The sequence below is a fragment of the Meleagris gallopavo genome, chromosome 2, assembly GCF_000146605.3.
Source record: "Meleagris gallopavo isolate NT-WF06-2002-E0010 breed Aviagen turkey brand Nicholas breeding stock chromosome 2, Turkey_5.1, whole genome shotgun sequence".
NCBI classification, from domain to species: Eukaryota; Metazoa; Chordata; class Aves; order Galliformes; family Phasianidae; genus Meleagris; species Meleagris gallopavo.
Genome location: NC_015012.2, coordinates 61,728,296 through 61,743,296, shown reverse-complemented (window position 1 = coordinate 61,743,296; position 15,001 = coordinate 61,728,296). Strand labels below are relative to the sequence as shown.

The 15,001-nt window shown below is 35.6% G+C and overlaps 1 protein-coding gene across 1 annotated transcript in view; it reads left to right on the top strand.

The window, feature by feature from the left end:
- RFX6 (regulatory factor X6) overlaps positions 1–14,983 on the top strand; it is a 36,278-nt gene extending 21,295 nt beyond the window's left edge. The window contains exons 10-19 of the mRNA XM_010707437.3: positions 1,542–1,591; positions 2,372–2,531; positions 3,297–3,441; positions 4,559–4,668; positions 6,515–6,632; positions 7,750–7,872; positions 9,324–9,533; positions 10,064–10,573; positions 11,490–11,708; positions 12,918–14,983. Coding sequence (XP_010705739.3) covers positions 1,542–1,591; positions 2,372–2,531; positions 3,297–3,441; positions 4,559–4,668; positions 6,515–6,632; positions 7,750–7,872; positions 9,324–9,533; positions 10,064–10,573; positions 11,490–11,708; positions 12,918–13,081 — 1,809 coding nt within the window. The 3' untranslated portion in view covers positions 13,082–14,983. The remainder of the gene's footprint in view (positions 1–1,541; positions 1,592–2,371; positions 2,532–3,296; positions 3,442–4,558; positions 4,669–6,514; positions 6,633–7,749; positions 7,873–9,323; positions 9,534–10,063; positions 10,574–11,489; positions 11,709–12,917) is intronic.
- The last annotated feature ends 18 nt before the right edge of the window (positions 14,984–15,001 follow it).

Below are 15,001 nucleotides of genomic sequence, written 5' to 3'. Positions count from 1 at the left end.
TAAGATGTGCCCAATTTCTTGCCTTTTAGCATTCATTTCTGTTCCCATCCTGTTAGATGTATCAGCAAAACCGTTTAGTTGGCTGCATTCTGAGCTGGTTCAGATTTTTAAAAAAATAGTAAGAGGCATTTTTTTTGCAGAATTTTTTATGCAATATGAGGTCTTAGATCTTTTTCCCAGCATGATCTCACATATAGTTGTGCTAGTGAAACTAAGGAGCATTGCAAGGGCACAATTAAGTAAGACTGGACCAGAGCAAAAATAAATTAACAAAGTTCTTGTGTTTTTAGTTTGTAAAATTAAATAATTAACTAGTAGGTGTAAAGTATTTTAAGTTCCTATGAAACAGTATATCGTTTAATTAGGAAAGAATTGTCCTCTTTTCTTTAACACATTTTGCAACTGTATGGAGGAAATAATTAATGGCATAACAGCAAACACCAAGCAGACAAAGGAAGAAACTTGAGGCTGTTTAGCACTGAGTTATTATTATATAATATAAACTTATTATTATATATCTGTCCTTCTTTAATGCACAATGAGGGAAAATTTCCAAGGGAAGAAAATATGTATTTCTTAGAAGCATATCAAGCTATAAAGTGAGAAAGTAATTAGCAATGAAGATGGTAATTACTACCCCGGAAATGAGTCATTATGCCTAATTTGTTTGTAGAAGATATATTGTACACTATGTTTGTGAGGCTTTTTCTGCTTTAAACCTGATGGTCCAATAGATCCAATACTAATTTTATTGATAATAAATATTTAATCTAATGGACAAAGAAATACTAGAGGAGCTCTGAATTACAAATTTGATAATGAAGAACTATGCAAAGTTCATGAATTTATCGTTGTCCCTCCTCTCTGTCTCTCACCATTTCTTTCTTATTCTTTTAGACATTCTTGTCAGCACATCCAAGGAGGAATTCCACTATGTTGTTACCAAACCATTTGAATATTTAGTGGAAAAATATTTTGACAATATAGGTGATCTAACAACTTTGCCTTCTGCAGTATGCTACCCCAGAAGACATGTCAGCTGGCATAGTTTTTTTTGCCAAAACAGCACCATAATGCCACACTTAGCTATAAGTGATCTGTCAAACTCTGAAGAACTTCAATGCCACATGCGATATGACAGTAGGAAGAGTCAGGCAGCTAATAGTGTCTGAGGACTTGGGAGACTCTTGAGTGTCTGCTTTATATTGGGACTAACAATGATGTCTGAAAAGTCAAAATAATTAGGCACCTCACTTCTACTGACTGCTCTACTGTAAGGCAGGTCGACTGTAAGCAGTAACATGCTGCAAGAAAGCATATAGTAGGAATGGGAAATATCTAGGTGTATAAATATCTCATATACACCTATCTATTAGTGATGGGAGGAAGATGAATACAGCAAGAAATCTGGACATTAGGTTGAATGGCTTTACTCTGTATAAATTCCTTGTCCTTATCATTTTACAATCTAAGTAGACAAGAATGAATAGAATGAAGTGTCCAGTGGAAGTTTGATATCATTTTATGTTACCTTTTTGAAGGTTCTTACAGATGTACTTATCCCTGCAACAATGCAAGAAATGCCAGAAAGGTAGGTATAATAATGATACATTCTAATTGATAGTCATATTCCAAGAAAATGGAGAACAAATAGCAGAAATTCTGTAATCTAGAGATTTTTCCTCACAATACTTAAAATCATTTTTGGAAAAGTAAAGTAAGTATGGCAAAATAATACCAGCTGTGAGGACAGCTATAGAAGTAGAAGAGCCTTAAAATATTAGAAAGTATTTTTATGTTCTGTTTTTTGGCTTGTTGAATATCTTGAAATATATTTCTTCTAGACTAAAGCCTTGGAAGACCAAAAAAGAAAGAAATATACTCTTGTTCTATGAGGAAAAATAATTATCTTTTTTTTTTCAGAATACTTTTCAGGTTTGTATCGTACACATCTTCATGGTATCTAAGCGTTTTTTGTTTTTTTTTTTTCTAACAAGACAGTTACAAGAGGATTATTTTAAGTTACCTTTGAATCTTCTCACTTTTCCTTTCCCTTGAAGGCTGTCATATTTGGGTCTAAGATCATGAGTTTCAGATATCTGTAATGGTTCTTGGATTTCTTATGGTTTATTCTTAAAGCTAATTGTTTTCAACCCATTTCAACTGGCAGATAGCTTATGTTTTTTTCTCAGAGGGGATACAGATCAATACATAGTCACTTTTGGCCTTTTGATGATCAGTCATTTCCTGTTTCCTTTCAGGGATACCTGAAGAGTAATTCACAGATCCGTCCAGGATTCTGTGAATTATTTTTAAACAAATGCAATAAATTTTTTATTGATATTTCTCTAAAATACATTTTTTACTGTAGTTTACTGGCAGATATAAGAAATTTTGCAAAAAACTGGGAACAGTGGGTTGTTTCCTCTTTGGAAAATCTACCAGAAATCCTGATGGATAAGAAACTTCCTATTGCTCGAAGATTTGTTTCCTCCCTGAAAAGACAGACATCATTCTTACACCTAGCCCAGGTAAACAGAATAAGATTTGTACATAAAACATTGACAATTATATTCAGTTCATCCTTCTGGCTAGCAGATTTTAATTCTTTGTATTTTAAATGTTCAGCTTCAGCCATGAAAGACTTATGCCTCGTAGTTTTCAGAGAATGAGAAGGAAGAAGCCATAAATAGATCTTCAAAATTTTGTAGTAGAGAAGAGAGAAAAGACCATGGTTATGGTGAACTACTATCACGGGAATATTTGGAAATCATATGATAAAGTGGAATATATGAGAATTTTTGTTAGTACCTTCTTGCCTTGCAAAGGTTCACTGTCTTGTCCACAGTGTCCTTTAGTGAGTTTATCCCTTCTGAATTTTAACTGCAAGGAATATATGACAGATAGCTGAAGGTTCCAAGGCTGATTTGGTAGGATGCAGATATCTGCAATTAGGAGGCACCTCCATATGAATGTTTGGTAGATTACTGAAAAGGATACATTACCTTTTTCAGAGCTTAGGTGCTAATTGGGTAATCTTTTGAGGGAGTAACCCCCATGCATAACTGTAGATATGTTCTTCTTAGGCATCTGTTGTATAAATCTTAAGACAAAAGTAGCATGTGGGTGATGTGAAAATTATCTGGAAAGGAAGGCACATTACAAAAATATTAGAAGTATAATGGAAAGAGAACATTATTTCATCTGACCTACAGTAAACACAGCTAAGAAAAGACAGCTACTGATTCTTCTCTGAGGAGAAGCTTCTCAGAATTTTGTCTTGATTTCTCTTACAGATTGCTCGGCCAGCACTTTTTGATCAGCATGTGGTGAATTCCATGGTGTCAGACATTGAAAAAGTTGATTTGAATAGTATTGGCTCTCAGGCACTCCTTGCAGTCTCAGGGAGCACAGATTCTGATGGAGAGGTCTACAATGAATGTAAGTCCGTGGTGATATATTTGTAATGTTAAAATAAATTCACTCTTCATTCCATGTCACACTACATGGAAATTGGCAGAGAAGAGGCACAAAGATACTGCATTCTCTGATCTAGCTCATCATTAACTTTAGATTAGGAGAACCAGTTTGTTCCCCTAGTATGTCCTACAAAAATATAAGCTTGCACTTGGAAATCATCCTAGATAGATGATTTTAAATGGTTGTTGAAAAAATAATTTCCATGTCAGTTGCTAATTGTAATAAAATCCCTTTTGAAGTTCTATCTTATCATGTGGGAGTATTAGCATGGATTCTTGAAAAATGTCCCCAAAATCACATGTAATTATAGTTTAATTTAATGAATATTCAGGCTAGATTACATTCTTTGTTTTTGTTTTTATTTTTGACCAAAAGCTGTCTGTAAAAAAACAAAAAATGTAACTTTCTGTGAAGTATAACAGCTATTTTAATAAAGAAAAATTGAAGTACAAGTGCAGAGGATGAAAATTTTTTTGCAGTTAATTTTATATACACTTATTTCTGAAAAAAGCTATTGATATTGAAATATTGTTTAAAAGATAATTCTTGCCATGGGAAGCATGTTGACTAGTGTGGAGAACTGAAAGAATAATAGCAAGGTGTTGTCTTCTGTGTATTGTTATTTTGATCAGAAAAGTTTGTTCTCTTACATAATGAATCATAATCCTATTCAGACACTTTCTCAAGAATGGGAAATAAAGAAGTTAATTTGTAAAATGTAAAGGAAACCAAAGACATTGTAGGAGTCTGTTACATTTCAGATAAAGCTGTTCTACTAAACTTAGTAATAGGTAGGTTTTCAAGGATGAGCCTTAAAATGAATGTAAAACATCCAATATTTTTTTTCTGCTTTTATTTTCTTGTAAAACTATATTTTATCATTGTAATGCTAAAATAAGTAAAATATATATGCATAATAGATGTGTGTCTGCTTTCTTCACTGAAGAGCAGTTCACTTCTGCACCACTCTAATTCTTTGCCTTTCCTTTCCACGCTACAATATTGTCATATGGCTGGTGAGTGGCTTTTTCTCATGTTCAGAACATGGAATGATATATTCTTCTTTTTCACATGGTAGATGACTCTATTACTGTATTCCAAGAACTGAAGGACCTTCTAAAGAAGAATGCCACTGTGGAATCATTTATTGAATGGCTGGATACTGTGGTTGAGCAAAGGGTTATCAAGGTACCTTTCAGATATTCCACCTGACTCAAGACTATTTAATCAGTTCTAATTAATCATGTTGAACGCTGTTGAATATTTTTACATTTGTGAAAAACTAAGTAAGGTGAGCCAAAGTTGTTCCTTAGAGAAGCAGATTTTTCTTTCATATTACTGAGATGTTACTGCGTGTAATATAGGTTAAGTGCAATAGATGGATTCAGAAGTAGCTAACTTGTGGAAGGCTTTCTACAGACCAGAATTGAAAATGCCATGTTATAGCTTCACGAGGTGCTTAACTTGGTAACTGAGACTTTTAATGAGATTTTTTTACCTGTTTTACGAGATACTTCATAATCACAAGTATTTTATACATGTATAGTTACAAATGATCACACTTTCTCAGGGATATGATTTAGTGGAGGGTTGTTAGAGTTAGGGTACTATGGTCAGGTTGCAGTTGAACATGATGATCTTTAAGGTCTTTTCCAACCTGAGCAATTCTATGATTCTATTACAGTTCAGAATAAAGTAATTGAGTTTTCAGCTGTGGCTCAAGGAAGATATATTAACCCAATTTGTGAATTAATGTAAACCATCAGAAAGAAATGTAACATGTGATAATGCTTGCTAATAGCTCTAAAGACTATCTTTTCATCAGGTCCTATGCATCTGGAAATGCTATGATAGTTTATTCACCATTTTAGGGATCACCTTGACATGAATGGGTGCAAGAGGAGGAGATAGCGCAGTTAGCTTTGACTTGAAGAAGAGTGCCTCTGCCACTTCACAGAAGTTGACTTGTTATTTTCCCTTTCTTTACTTATTTTCCCAAGTTTCAGTGGGTACAATAATAATTTCTCTGAGTTTATGGACATTTACTATAATCTCTGAGCTGAACAGTGGGGTGCTTTGGGTGAGTCAGGGCAGTAAAGCCTAAACAAATTCTCAGAAGCACTTACTTAGGCACAAAACTCATATTGAGGCTGAGCAATCACAATTTATTTTAGAACTGATTGATTGTAGTCTAAAATTGACTCTCCAGTTTCAAAACACAATTCTCAGTTAACAAGCCAGGTAAAAACAATGAAGCACTCTCCTGTTCATTGTCTTCTATGTAATATTGTATTATTAAATTTAAAAGGTATGCTTCCTAGCATTGTTCTCCTGTAGTTAGGGGAAAGAAATACCAGCAAGTCCTGATATAATTCTAAATCAACTGAGTAGGAGCTGAGCACTTACAGAGCATGTAATCCTTCCACTGTTGTCTTCTGTTAATGCTAAAGTATGGTTACTCTCAAACTCGCACAACACTTCCCTTTTACTTGCTATTTGAGAAAGCAACAGTGCATACTTTTACCACATGAACAAATCAGAGTATGAAATGAGCAGCATTAAAAGCCCCACTGTTACAATAATAGGCATATCATTTTATAAGAGAAAGTCTAGCAGGTATTGTAAAGATTACATTGAAGTACAGAGACTAATTTCCATTACCTTTTTGTATGGAATAACATGGCACCAGAGGATATTTTTTTCTTCTTGTCCTTTACAATTGTACACATACAGAACTATTTCCCAATCTTCATTATTAGAACATGAGTTTTTTTATATTCCTTCAGGCTACAGCAGAGTCCAAGGAGTAAGCAGTTTACTTCATTGAATGTGGTCAGATCTCCACTCTGGGTGCACTGAAAAGAATGAATGCTGCTGTTTGCCACTTTAGGACAGACTTTATGAAGACAGTTTAAATCAGGCAGCTTGGTTCCCTCTGCCACATGAGCCTGCATATCCAGTTCTCCTTTCTCCTTTCCTGTGTGTAGAAAACAAGTTGGTATAACTACAGTATTCTGCTACTTCTGTCTTTCAGGCAAGCAAGCAAAATGGGAGGTCATTAAAGAAGAGAGCTCAAGACTTTCTTCTCAAATGGAGCTTTTTTGGTGCTCGAGTGATGCATAACCTCACTCTGAATAACGCCTCAAGTTTTGGTACCTGGACTTTGTAAAAACACTTAGATTTTGTACATACATGCCAACATTTATCCACCTTATGCTACTTTCTCAGCAGAGGAGCCTGTCCTAGCCTAAAGATCTTTTGATCAAAGCCACAAATATTTTGTAATGTGCTTTTCAAACTAACATTTCACAGCAAATGATAGTAATAATTTATTAGTGATCTGTGTCTCATGTTCATTTTCCAACATAGTTTTTATTTAAACTGCTGTTTGATATTGCCTTGCCATTTGCAAACTAAAAACTGTGTTTGCTTTAATCTGTCACTGGAGCAGTAACTACATATCTCAATAGGAGACAGAAAGTTCTAATTATTTATTTTATATATGGACCAAAAAAAGACTATTGTTATTGTGTGTAAGTTTTGTTGTTGTTGTTTGTTTGTTTGTTTGTTTGTTTTTGTAATAGCAAAAAGAATTTGACAGGTCAGTTTTGTTTTTCAGTTCTGAAATGAGCATGCACTCAACAGCATTTTGTGGTTTTTAAAAATTAAGTTTCACTTGTTTGTCTTTAGAAGTGTTTATGTTTCTGAGGACTCTCAGAAATAGTATTTTATAATATAGAAAATGCTAGAGCAAATTAAATTAAATTTAAATACAGTGCATCATTTATCAGGTTATCTCTGTAGTTGTAGGTACTTCATTATCTAAAATTCAGCAGCTATTTTAAATGCCTATAAGGACAGACACATTTTTAATGTGATGCATCCTTGAAATAAGGTTGAAGACTTCACCAGTTATTGTCTGGTTACTTAGCAGAAAGCAAACAGAAATAGAGCAGAGGCATTCTAGCAGACTTCAGCCTTATCTAGCTCCACTGTGTGCCCTCTTCAAGTATAAAGCATGTCTCACTTTCATCAGTATTTTTCTTTGATGTAATTAGTGGTCAAATAGCCTACAGGACAGTAAACAATTGAGCTAGGTGGGCCAGTGCAAAGAGAGATTAGAGCTAGAAGTTAGGCAGTATCCAGTGTTGGTCTTGCCAGGTCATTTAAAGTCCACAATTATTTGTTTGTTTCACTAGCTTCTTGTAGAGTGTTGAGAGATGGTCACAAAGATAACTTGGCTACTCTCCCTCTTTCTCCTCCTTAAAGGTTCTTTTCATTTGATCCGCATGCTGCTAGATGAGTACATCCTGCTTGCCATGGAGACGCAGTTCAACAATGACAAAGAACAAGAACTCCAGAATCTATTGGACAAATACATGAAGAATTTAGGTATCTAGAGCTTGGTTCTTTTGAATATATTCCTGCATTTTTAGAAAATTGCATATTTGTTTAAACAAAAGTAGATTTATGCTCTTTCCCTGAATTTGTAGTTTTAGGTCACATTGTTAAAACCACCTGAAATGGTTGTGACCATTAATTCACCATTTCATTTCCACCATCAACCATAGTTGATATAGTTGAATAAATCTGGGAGGGGGAAAAGGGGAGAATATTAGTACGCAGGATCACTGAAATGATCTTGGGTGCAACTAACACTCATGTACTTGCAGCTCAAGGGACACAAACTGGTGTGAAAAGAAGTACGCCTAGCAAAGAGAGCAGAAATTCCCAATCCAATTTTTCAGCCAAATCTGAAATATGTAGTTACACGCTGAACTAGGAAATGTATTCAGTGTTAACGAATTATGAATGTCCCTTGAAGTTTGGAACACAAGGTTGGAGGCGTATTTAGCAAGTGACAGAAATACTACTGTGGAAGAGAAACAAAAAGAGCTTAAAATAATATCCTTAGTATTTTGTAGCTACTGAGATTCAGAGTTAGGCAGTTGGAGGACACATCCTCAAGGTCTTTTGGTATAAAATGAAAGAATATTAAGAAATGGCATTTGATCCCTAAGACATGGATTAAATTCTGGTCCAAGTTAATCCTCCCGAATGTAGTGAAATTCCATTGGATTCTGCTGAATTTGTGTTGATTAACTTTAGCATCTGTGATCAGTACTAAAGTCTTTGGTTATTGTAACTCTATTTAATCTGCACTGTGCTGCAAGAAACTTGCATAGAATTTGTCTGACAGTAGATGGCTGCACCTTTTCTCTCCATCCTTCAGGAAAAACCTTGCCTATGTAGTAGCAGTTGCCTTTTCCTGAGACATTTTGATGAAGTCCTTTAAACCGTAGCACAAAGCCATGATTTCCAAAAAATTAACAAAATTTCCACTGAATTTATCAATAGTACGCAGAAAACTGAAAAACTACTGATGATAAAAAATGCTTTTGTTCTAGATATCATATGAAAATAGATATGCTTCAAGCATTCTAAAACTCTCATTGTTAAATCTTTAAGATGTAGTATCATGAGCCTCAGTGCAATTTACTTGACTTCATTGCTGACATTTACTTCAAGGGAATAAATCTGATTTATATTCACACTATGATGATTTCAGTAAGGAGCTGTTAATACCACTGACCTGTATTACATAGATCTGTAGTCAGGGAATGTGATTTAGACAATATCCATTCTGATCTGGAAAGATGAAGGCTAGAGCAATATTTATTTTCAACTTCATACAAGAAATAGAGGTTTCACTGTGTTTTAAAATAAGCAAATGAGTTTATGAACAAATAAGACATCTCATGCGCTGTTTATATATTAGTGTTGAATTTATATGCAATGATCACACATAACGGCCACCAAGAGTATTCCACTTATTATTCCAGATGCAAGCAAAGCCACCTTTACTGCATCACCAAGCTCTTGCTTCTTAGCAAATCGTAACAAAGCTGCTTCTCTGCCCAGTGACACTTCAGTCAAAAATGAGTGTCTAGCGGAGCAAACCTACGTGTCCTTGTCAGCTAGTCAACCTAGCAGTATGCCTTCAGGTCTGAATCTCTTTGCCACAGGAGATGGTGAGAATATGCAGTTGACAGGTATGTAGCAGTTCTCTTAGTCCTTCCTTCCCTTGTTTGCTTGTTAGTCTTTCAGTTCACAGTAGCACATTACTGTAAAAGGAAAAATGACCATATGTATTTATGGGAACCTCTAGTAGTAACATCCTGCAAGCTCACCATCTGTGCCAATTCATGGAAGGGGGCAATTTTAGAGACCTGCCAGTAATACATCCTCGTGGTACAATGATAAAAATATCACGTCATGGCTTGATGAAATTCTTATGAGGCATGAACAAACTAACATCCTGAGCATACAAGGCTTTTAAATGCTGGGATTTCACACTAAATGTGCCGGTCTCCAATCCGGAAAATGGCATTCAAAAGCTTTCTAACTCAAAGTCGTAGATTAAAGAACCTACATTGTGTAGGTGGGAGCCAAACCATACACTTCGTAAAAGTTTCAGATGGTAACATGCACTTCACCAGAGGGTTAGTGTCTTAACAAATCCACTGTATTCATAAGAACTGCAGTATGAACACTAGTGATAGGTAATGCTTATTTATTGCAGGTCAGATGGAGCTGCCTCAAAGCACTGGTAACCTGATGACTCCACCCATTTCACCAGCCCTGGTCAGCAGAGGAAGTGTCATCAACCAGGGGCCAATGGCTGTGAGACCTCCAAGTGTAGGCCCTGTGTTATCCACACATTCACAGTGCTCTTCCTACTCAGAACCCCTTTATCAGACTTTGTCACAAACCAATCAGAACTACTATGGAAACAATTCCAGTTACCAGGCTATGTTCAGAACTCAGGCCCATTCCACTTCAGGAGTTTACCACCACAGAGCGGACCACAGTCGATTCAATGCTTTGAGTGAACAGCAGTTCTCCAGAGACTACTTCAACAACAGTTGTGCTGTAACTCCATACAGTGCCAGATCACCTTCCAGCTATTGTCCCTCATCCGTGACTCAGGATGCACACAATATGCAGTTTCTGAATACAGGAAGCTTCAATTTCTTGAGCAACTCAGCACCTACTTGTCCAGGAGCAACATATCCCCCTAATGCTTCCAACGGTATAATACATACTAAGAATATTTTATTTTTCCCTTTTGTTTCTCTTTCCTTGCTGGAGCGAAATGCTTTCTGTCTGCCTTTTTTTTCTATGGAAGATATTTCAGCTCTTAATTATACCTTCATGTTTTTTACTTCTCTGATGACATGCGTAGATAGTAAAGCAGCTTAACAAGCTACTTCAGGATTTATTTTCCTGTGGCGAATCCTCAGTTGAGACCTCAAATGCCTCTGCTACACCTCTACCAGTCTTCCTCTAGCACCATTGCCATACTTGCACAAAACAAGAAAAACTAGGATGACTTTGCCATTTGTCAATCTCTTGAAAGTCCCTCAAAACATTTACTATGAAACTATTTCCCAGAATTCAAGAGTAAAGTTTTTGCCACAGTCTGCTTCAAAGATGTAGTCAGAAAAAACACCACTCTCTTCTGGAGGAAAAAACGCAATGGAAATATTGCTTGTATGTGAGTTTGTATATGACAAGTATGTATTACCATGAAATATTTTTTTCTGTGTTATTTTCCTTGTTTGTCAGTTTCAGAAGGGAGACTTAACTCCCTTCCATAAGTCCACATGACTGATAAGAGTCCACATGGCATCTCTTCTGACCACTGGTTGCAGGACACTGTTTAATTCTGAATTTAGAATGTGATACAATAGAGATGCAATTCTGTAATGAAAGCACGACTGAACTAGGATTTATTTTGCTCTGCGATTATCTGTCCCCCTTTTGGGTCCGTCACTGCGTGCAATATTAAGGTGACTAGGCCATGTGTGTACTAAATAATCTTATTCTCAAGAAACTCAGCCAATAACAATTACCTTGTGCTCCAACTCACCGCAGGCTCCTACACTACTGTTTCTCTTCAATAATAATTTCACTCTACTTTCTTTTTTCCAATCTCCTGTCAATAGGATATTATGGAAACAATATCAATTATCCAGAATCTCATAGACTTGGATCAATGGTGGATCAACACGTTTCTGTAATCAGCAGTGTAAGTAGCATTCGACCATTGCCAGCATACAGTGATACACACGATCCACTGAACATCTTGGATGACAGCGGAAGAAAACAAACAGGCTCATACTACACAGAGTCCTCACCTTCAATTGTCTGTCGAACTGCTATGCGTAAGTATATCCAAGACTCAGGAGCAATGAACTTTTTAGCATCTTAACAAGAACTGAGGGTTAAATTGTAATTCATATATATAGCATCTAGGACACAATATAAAATAAAATAGCTAAGTGCATGGGATGTATCCTGTGACGTTTCCTTAAATTTTCAGGACAGTGAGTTGAATAACTCTTTGTTCCTTTTAAGAGAACTGTGATTCATTGTCCACAAGATTGGAATGGATGGCCTGAATTGCAGAAAATTACGTGTTAGGAAACACTTTTTAACTATTAAGTGACCTAATAATGAACCTGGCTCCTCTAAGGGCTCTTCAGGATCCTCACTGTCAAGCAGATCAAATGAATCCTGGCTCAGTAATGCCTACATGTATACTTCCTGTATTATAGTCTCTTCCCTCCCTGTTCTCCAATAACTGTGTGAATTAGGCAGATTTCCTACTGACAGTGAATTACAGGTGAAATTACTTAACCATCAATTTTTGATACATACATTAAACAAAAGATAGCTGAGTTTGGTTTTGCATTCCTGATAGACTCTGAAGTATCACACGGAAGAGGTAAACTAAGGCACAATCTGTTCATTTCTCCACAAGGTTACCTCTTCCTATTACTTACTTGTTAAGCATACGCAGAAGGCCAGTCATTACTTGCTTCTTTAAGGCTTTGCAAGGATTTAATAGTCAGTTTTTTTAAGGATGCTAAAGAGCAAGGGGAGGAATGCAGAATCACCAGAGGGGGATTGTGCCCACCAACTTTCTGTTGTATGCTGTATTATGTGCTAGGTGATGGTAGTAGTACCATCAATGACTATGGACATGAATGGTGCAAGGTATGAAAAGATGATTACAGCAAATGCAAAAAGTTTTCATGAAAGATGGCTCATACACAGGCCCACAGATGGACTTTTAGCAGAGTTCACAGATGCATTAGTTTTGGTTTGTTCCCTCATGCTATTCTCTGAAAGTGTGAAGAGAAGAGCCACTATAGAAAAGTTGTAGAAGTATAAGTAAATTCAGTGAAGAATAGAACTGTTGAAATTTCAATTCTTCACATGGTGTACCTGGTAGACCAGGATTTCCATCAGATGAAATTAAATTGTGTTTTTGATGTTGGTTGTTGTTGGGTTTTTTTGTTTGTTTGTTTGTTTTTGTTAATTGCAGTAGATAGAAAACTTGCAATTATGTTAACCATTTTTTTCCACAGCTTCAAACATGCAAACCACATCTTCACAGTGTATGTATGGAACATCTGGTCACTTCACTCCTCAGGAAAATCTGGAGTCCCATGAACCACCAAATAGAGACATGGTATCGTCTTTACCACCAATTAACACAGTTTTCATGGGAGCAGCTGCTGGAGGAACCTGAATTGAGAGAGACGTGTCACAGTCTTAAGCTTACTTTTCCATTTCAGACATTAAGGCTATGATGACAGTTCTTACAGTTGGTGGAATACGAAAGTATTACATATAGCTGTAAAATGAACCATTTTAGGGATTTTAGCACTCTTCCATGCAGCAAAGCAGATATATTCACCTTTTTTTTCCTACTTGTGAATCACTCAGGATTGTTCTCATTACAGCTTTTCAGTCAGAAGTTCAGGATGAATACAAAGAGCTTGTGATTCTTGACAGCAGGACTAACTTATAAAGAAATGATTACATCTCTTCCTAATTTATTAAAAATGATATTTAGTCTTTCACATATCTTTTATATTAAAATGTTTATTTAATGCCTGTGTTGCTCACTATTTATTAGGACAACAGAGTAACTGTTTACTTTCTCTTATTTGACAATTGTCAAATTGTATCCTACCTCCTATGGAAATGTTTACAAGGTCAGTTTTTACCGTTTTAAATGAAACTAAGCCAAATTCTTACTTTTTTACTGTTGTGCTCTGGAAAATTAATTTCAAGTGTCTAGTGCCTACCTGTGTAAGTGGAAGTTCTCAGGAAATAAATATTGTGGGATCTTTTTCTTTTAAAGTAAACTGCTTTCTCTTAAAACCAACAAAACATGCAAATATCATCAGCTTACCAATGTCAGTAGCCTGTTACTATAAGTGGATAACTGAAACAAGTGAAACTCTGGCACAAAATGTCATGAGATTTTTCAATATTGTGGTTTGAGCCCCAGATTTCTACTGGTGGAAATTCACAAAAAGGTGTCCATCATATTTCATGAGTTCAGGAAAGCTGTGTATGTTCAGCTCAAGGATAGTAAAGATGATGACATATGTTGCAACTCCACAGATCAGCTGTTTTAATAAAAAACTATTTTACAAGTGCCATGATATTCTGTACACAAACATGCATTTACATATTTTTCTGAAGAACTGAGGCGAAGAATATTAATGTTATTAAAGAGGATAAAGAAAAGAATACACTTATAAAACAAGCTTCTTAGTATGTGTTCATGAAATAGCAGGTAATATTTTATAATCATGTGTACCCAACATCAGATTCAGTCTTGAATTTAAGTCCAGACTTTCTAATTATTTGAGGCTATTTCATGTCTATTTTCCTTTAGTGTTTTTTGTAATTAAATGCTGACTGCAGGAAAAACAAAAAACAAAACAAAACAAAAACAAGTAGAAAAAACAACCACAAATAAAAAAGAAGCATTGACAGGAATAAGTCATGAATAATTCCTGATAGGAAATATTTTATGCAGATTTGAGGTATCATAGTTCAGTAATTAAGATGAAAATTCCCACTCAATTGTTTCCTTATTCACAGAGAGGTCTTATGTTGAAACTAAAATGCTGTACTGATATGGGAATGTTTTAATTTCAACAAAAATTCCCAGTAATATTTTATGGGGCAAGGCTTTGCAGCAAGTGAAGGAACTACTGCAAAATTCTTATTTCTTCATAATTATCTAGAACTTGATATATTTTCTCCTAATATTAATGTTCTAAAAGTCAGGATTCTCATCTGGTCAACACAAATTCCATCTGTAGTCAGTGTAAAGTGATCCCTCCCATTCCTGGTGGGATGAGATGGGGAAGGGTAGTGAAAAGGAAAGAGAGATGCCACTTTCCTGAAATGCTTGGCTCTCTTCACAGACAAATTGCACAGCTTATACTTTAAACTGGAAACTTCTAGATGATTGAATTTATGTGAGTAAATATGTATAATTAAGAGGAAGTAGACAGCCACTAGCCGACAGAGTCTTAGTCCATCAAGTCCTACATAAAAAGCTCAGTTGATGGTACATAGTGACTCGTACATAATTTATATGCATCATTTCCAGTCTTTTTTTATTGTGAGCCATTTCACGTTTTTT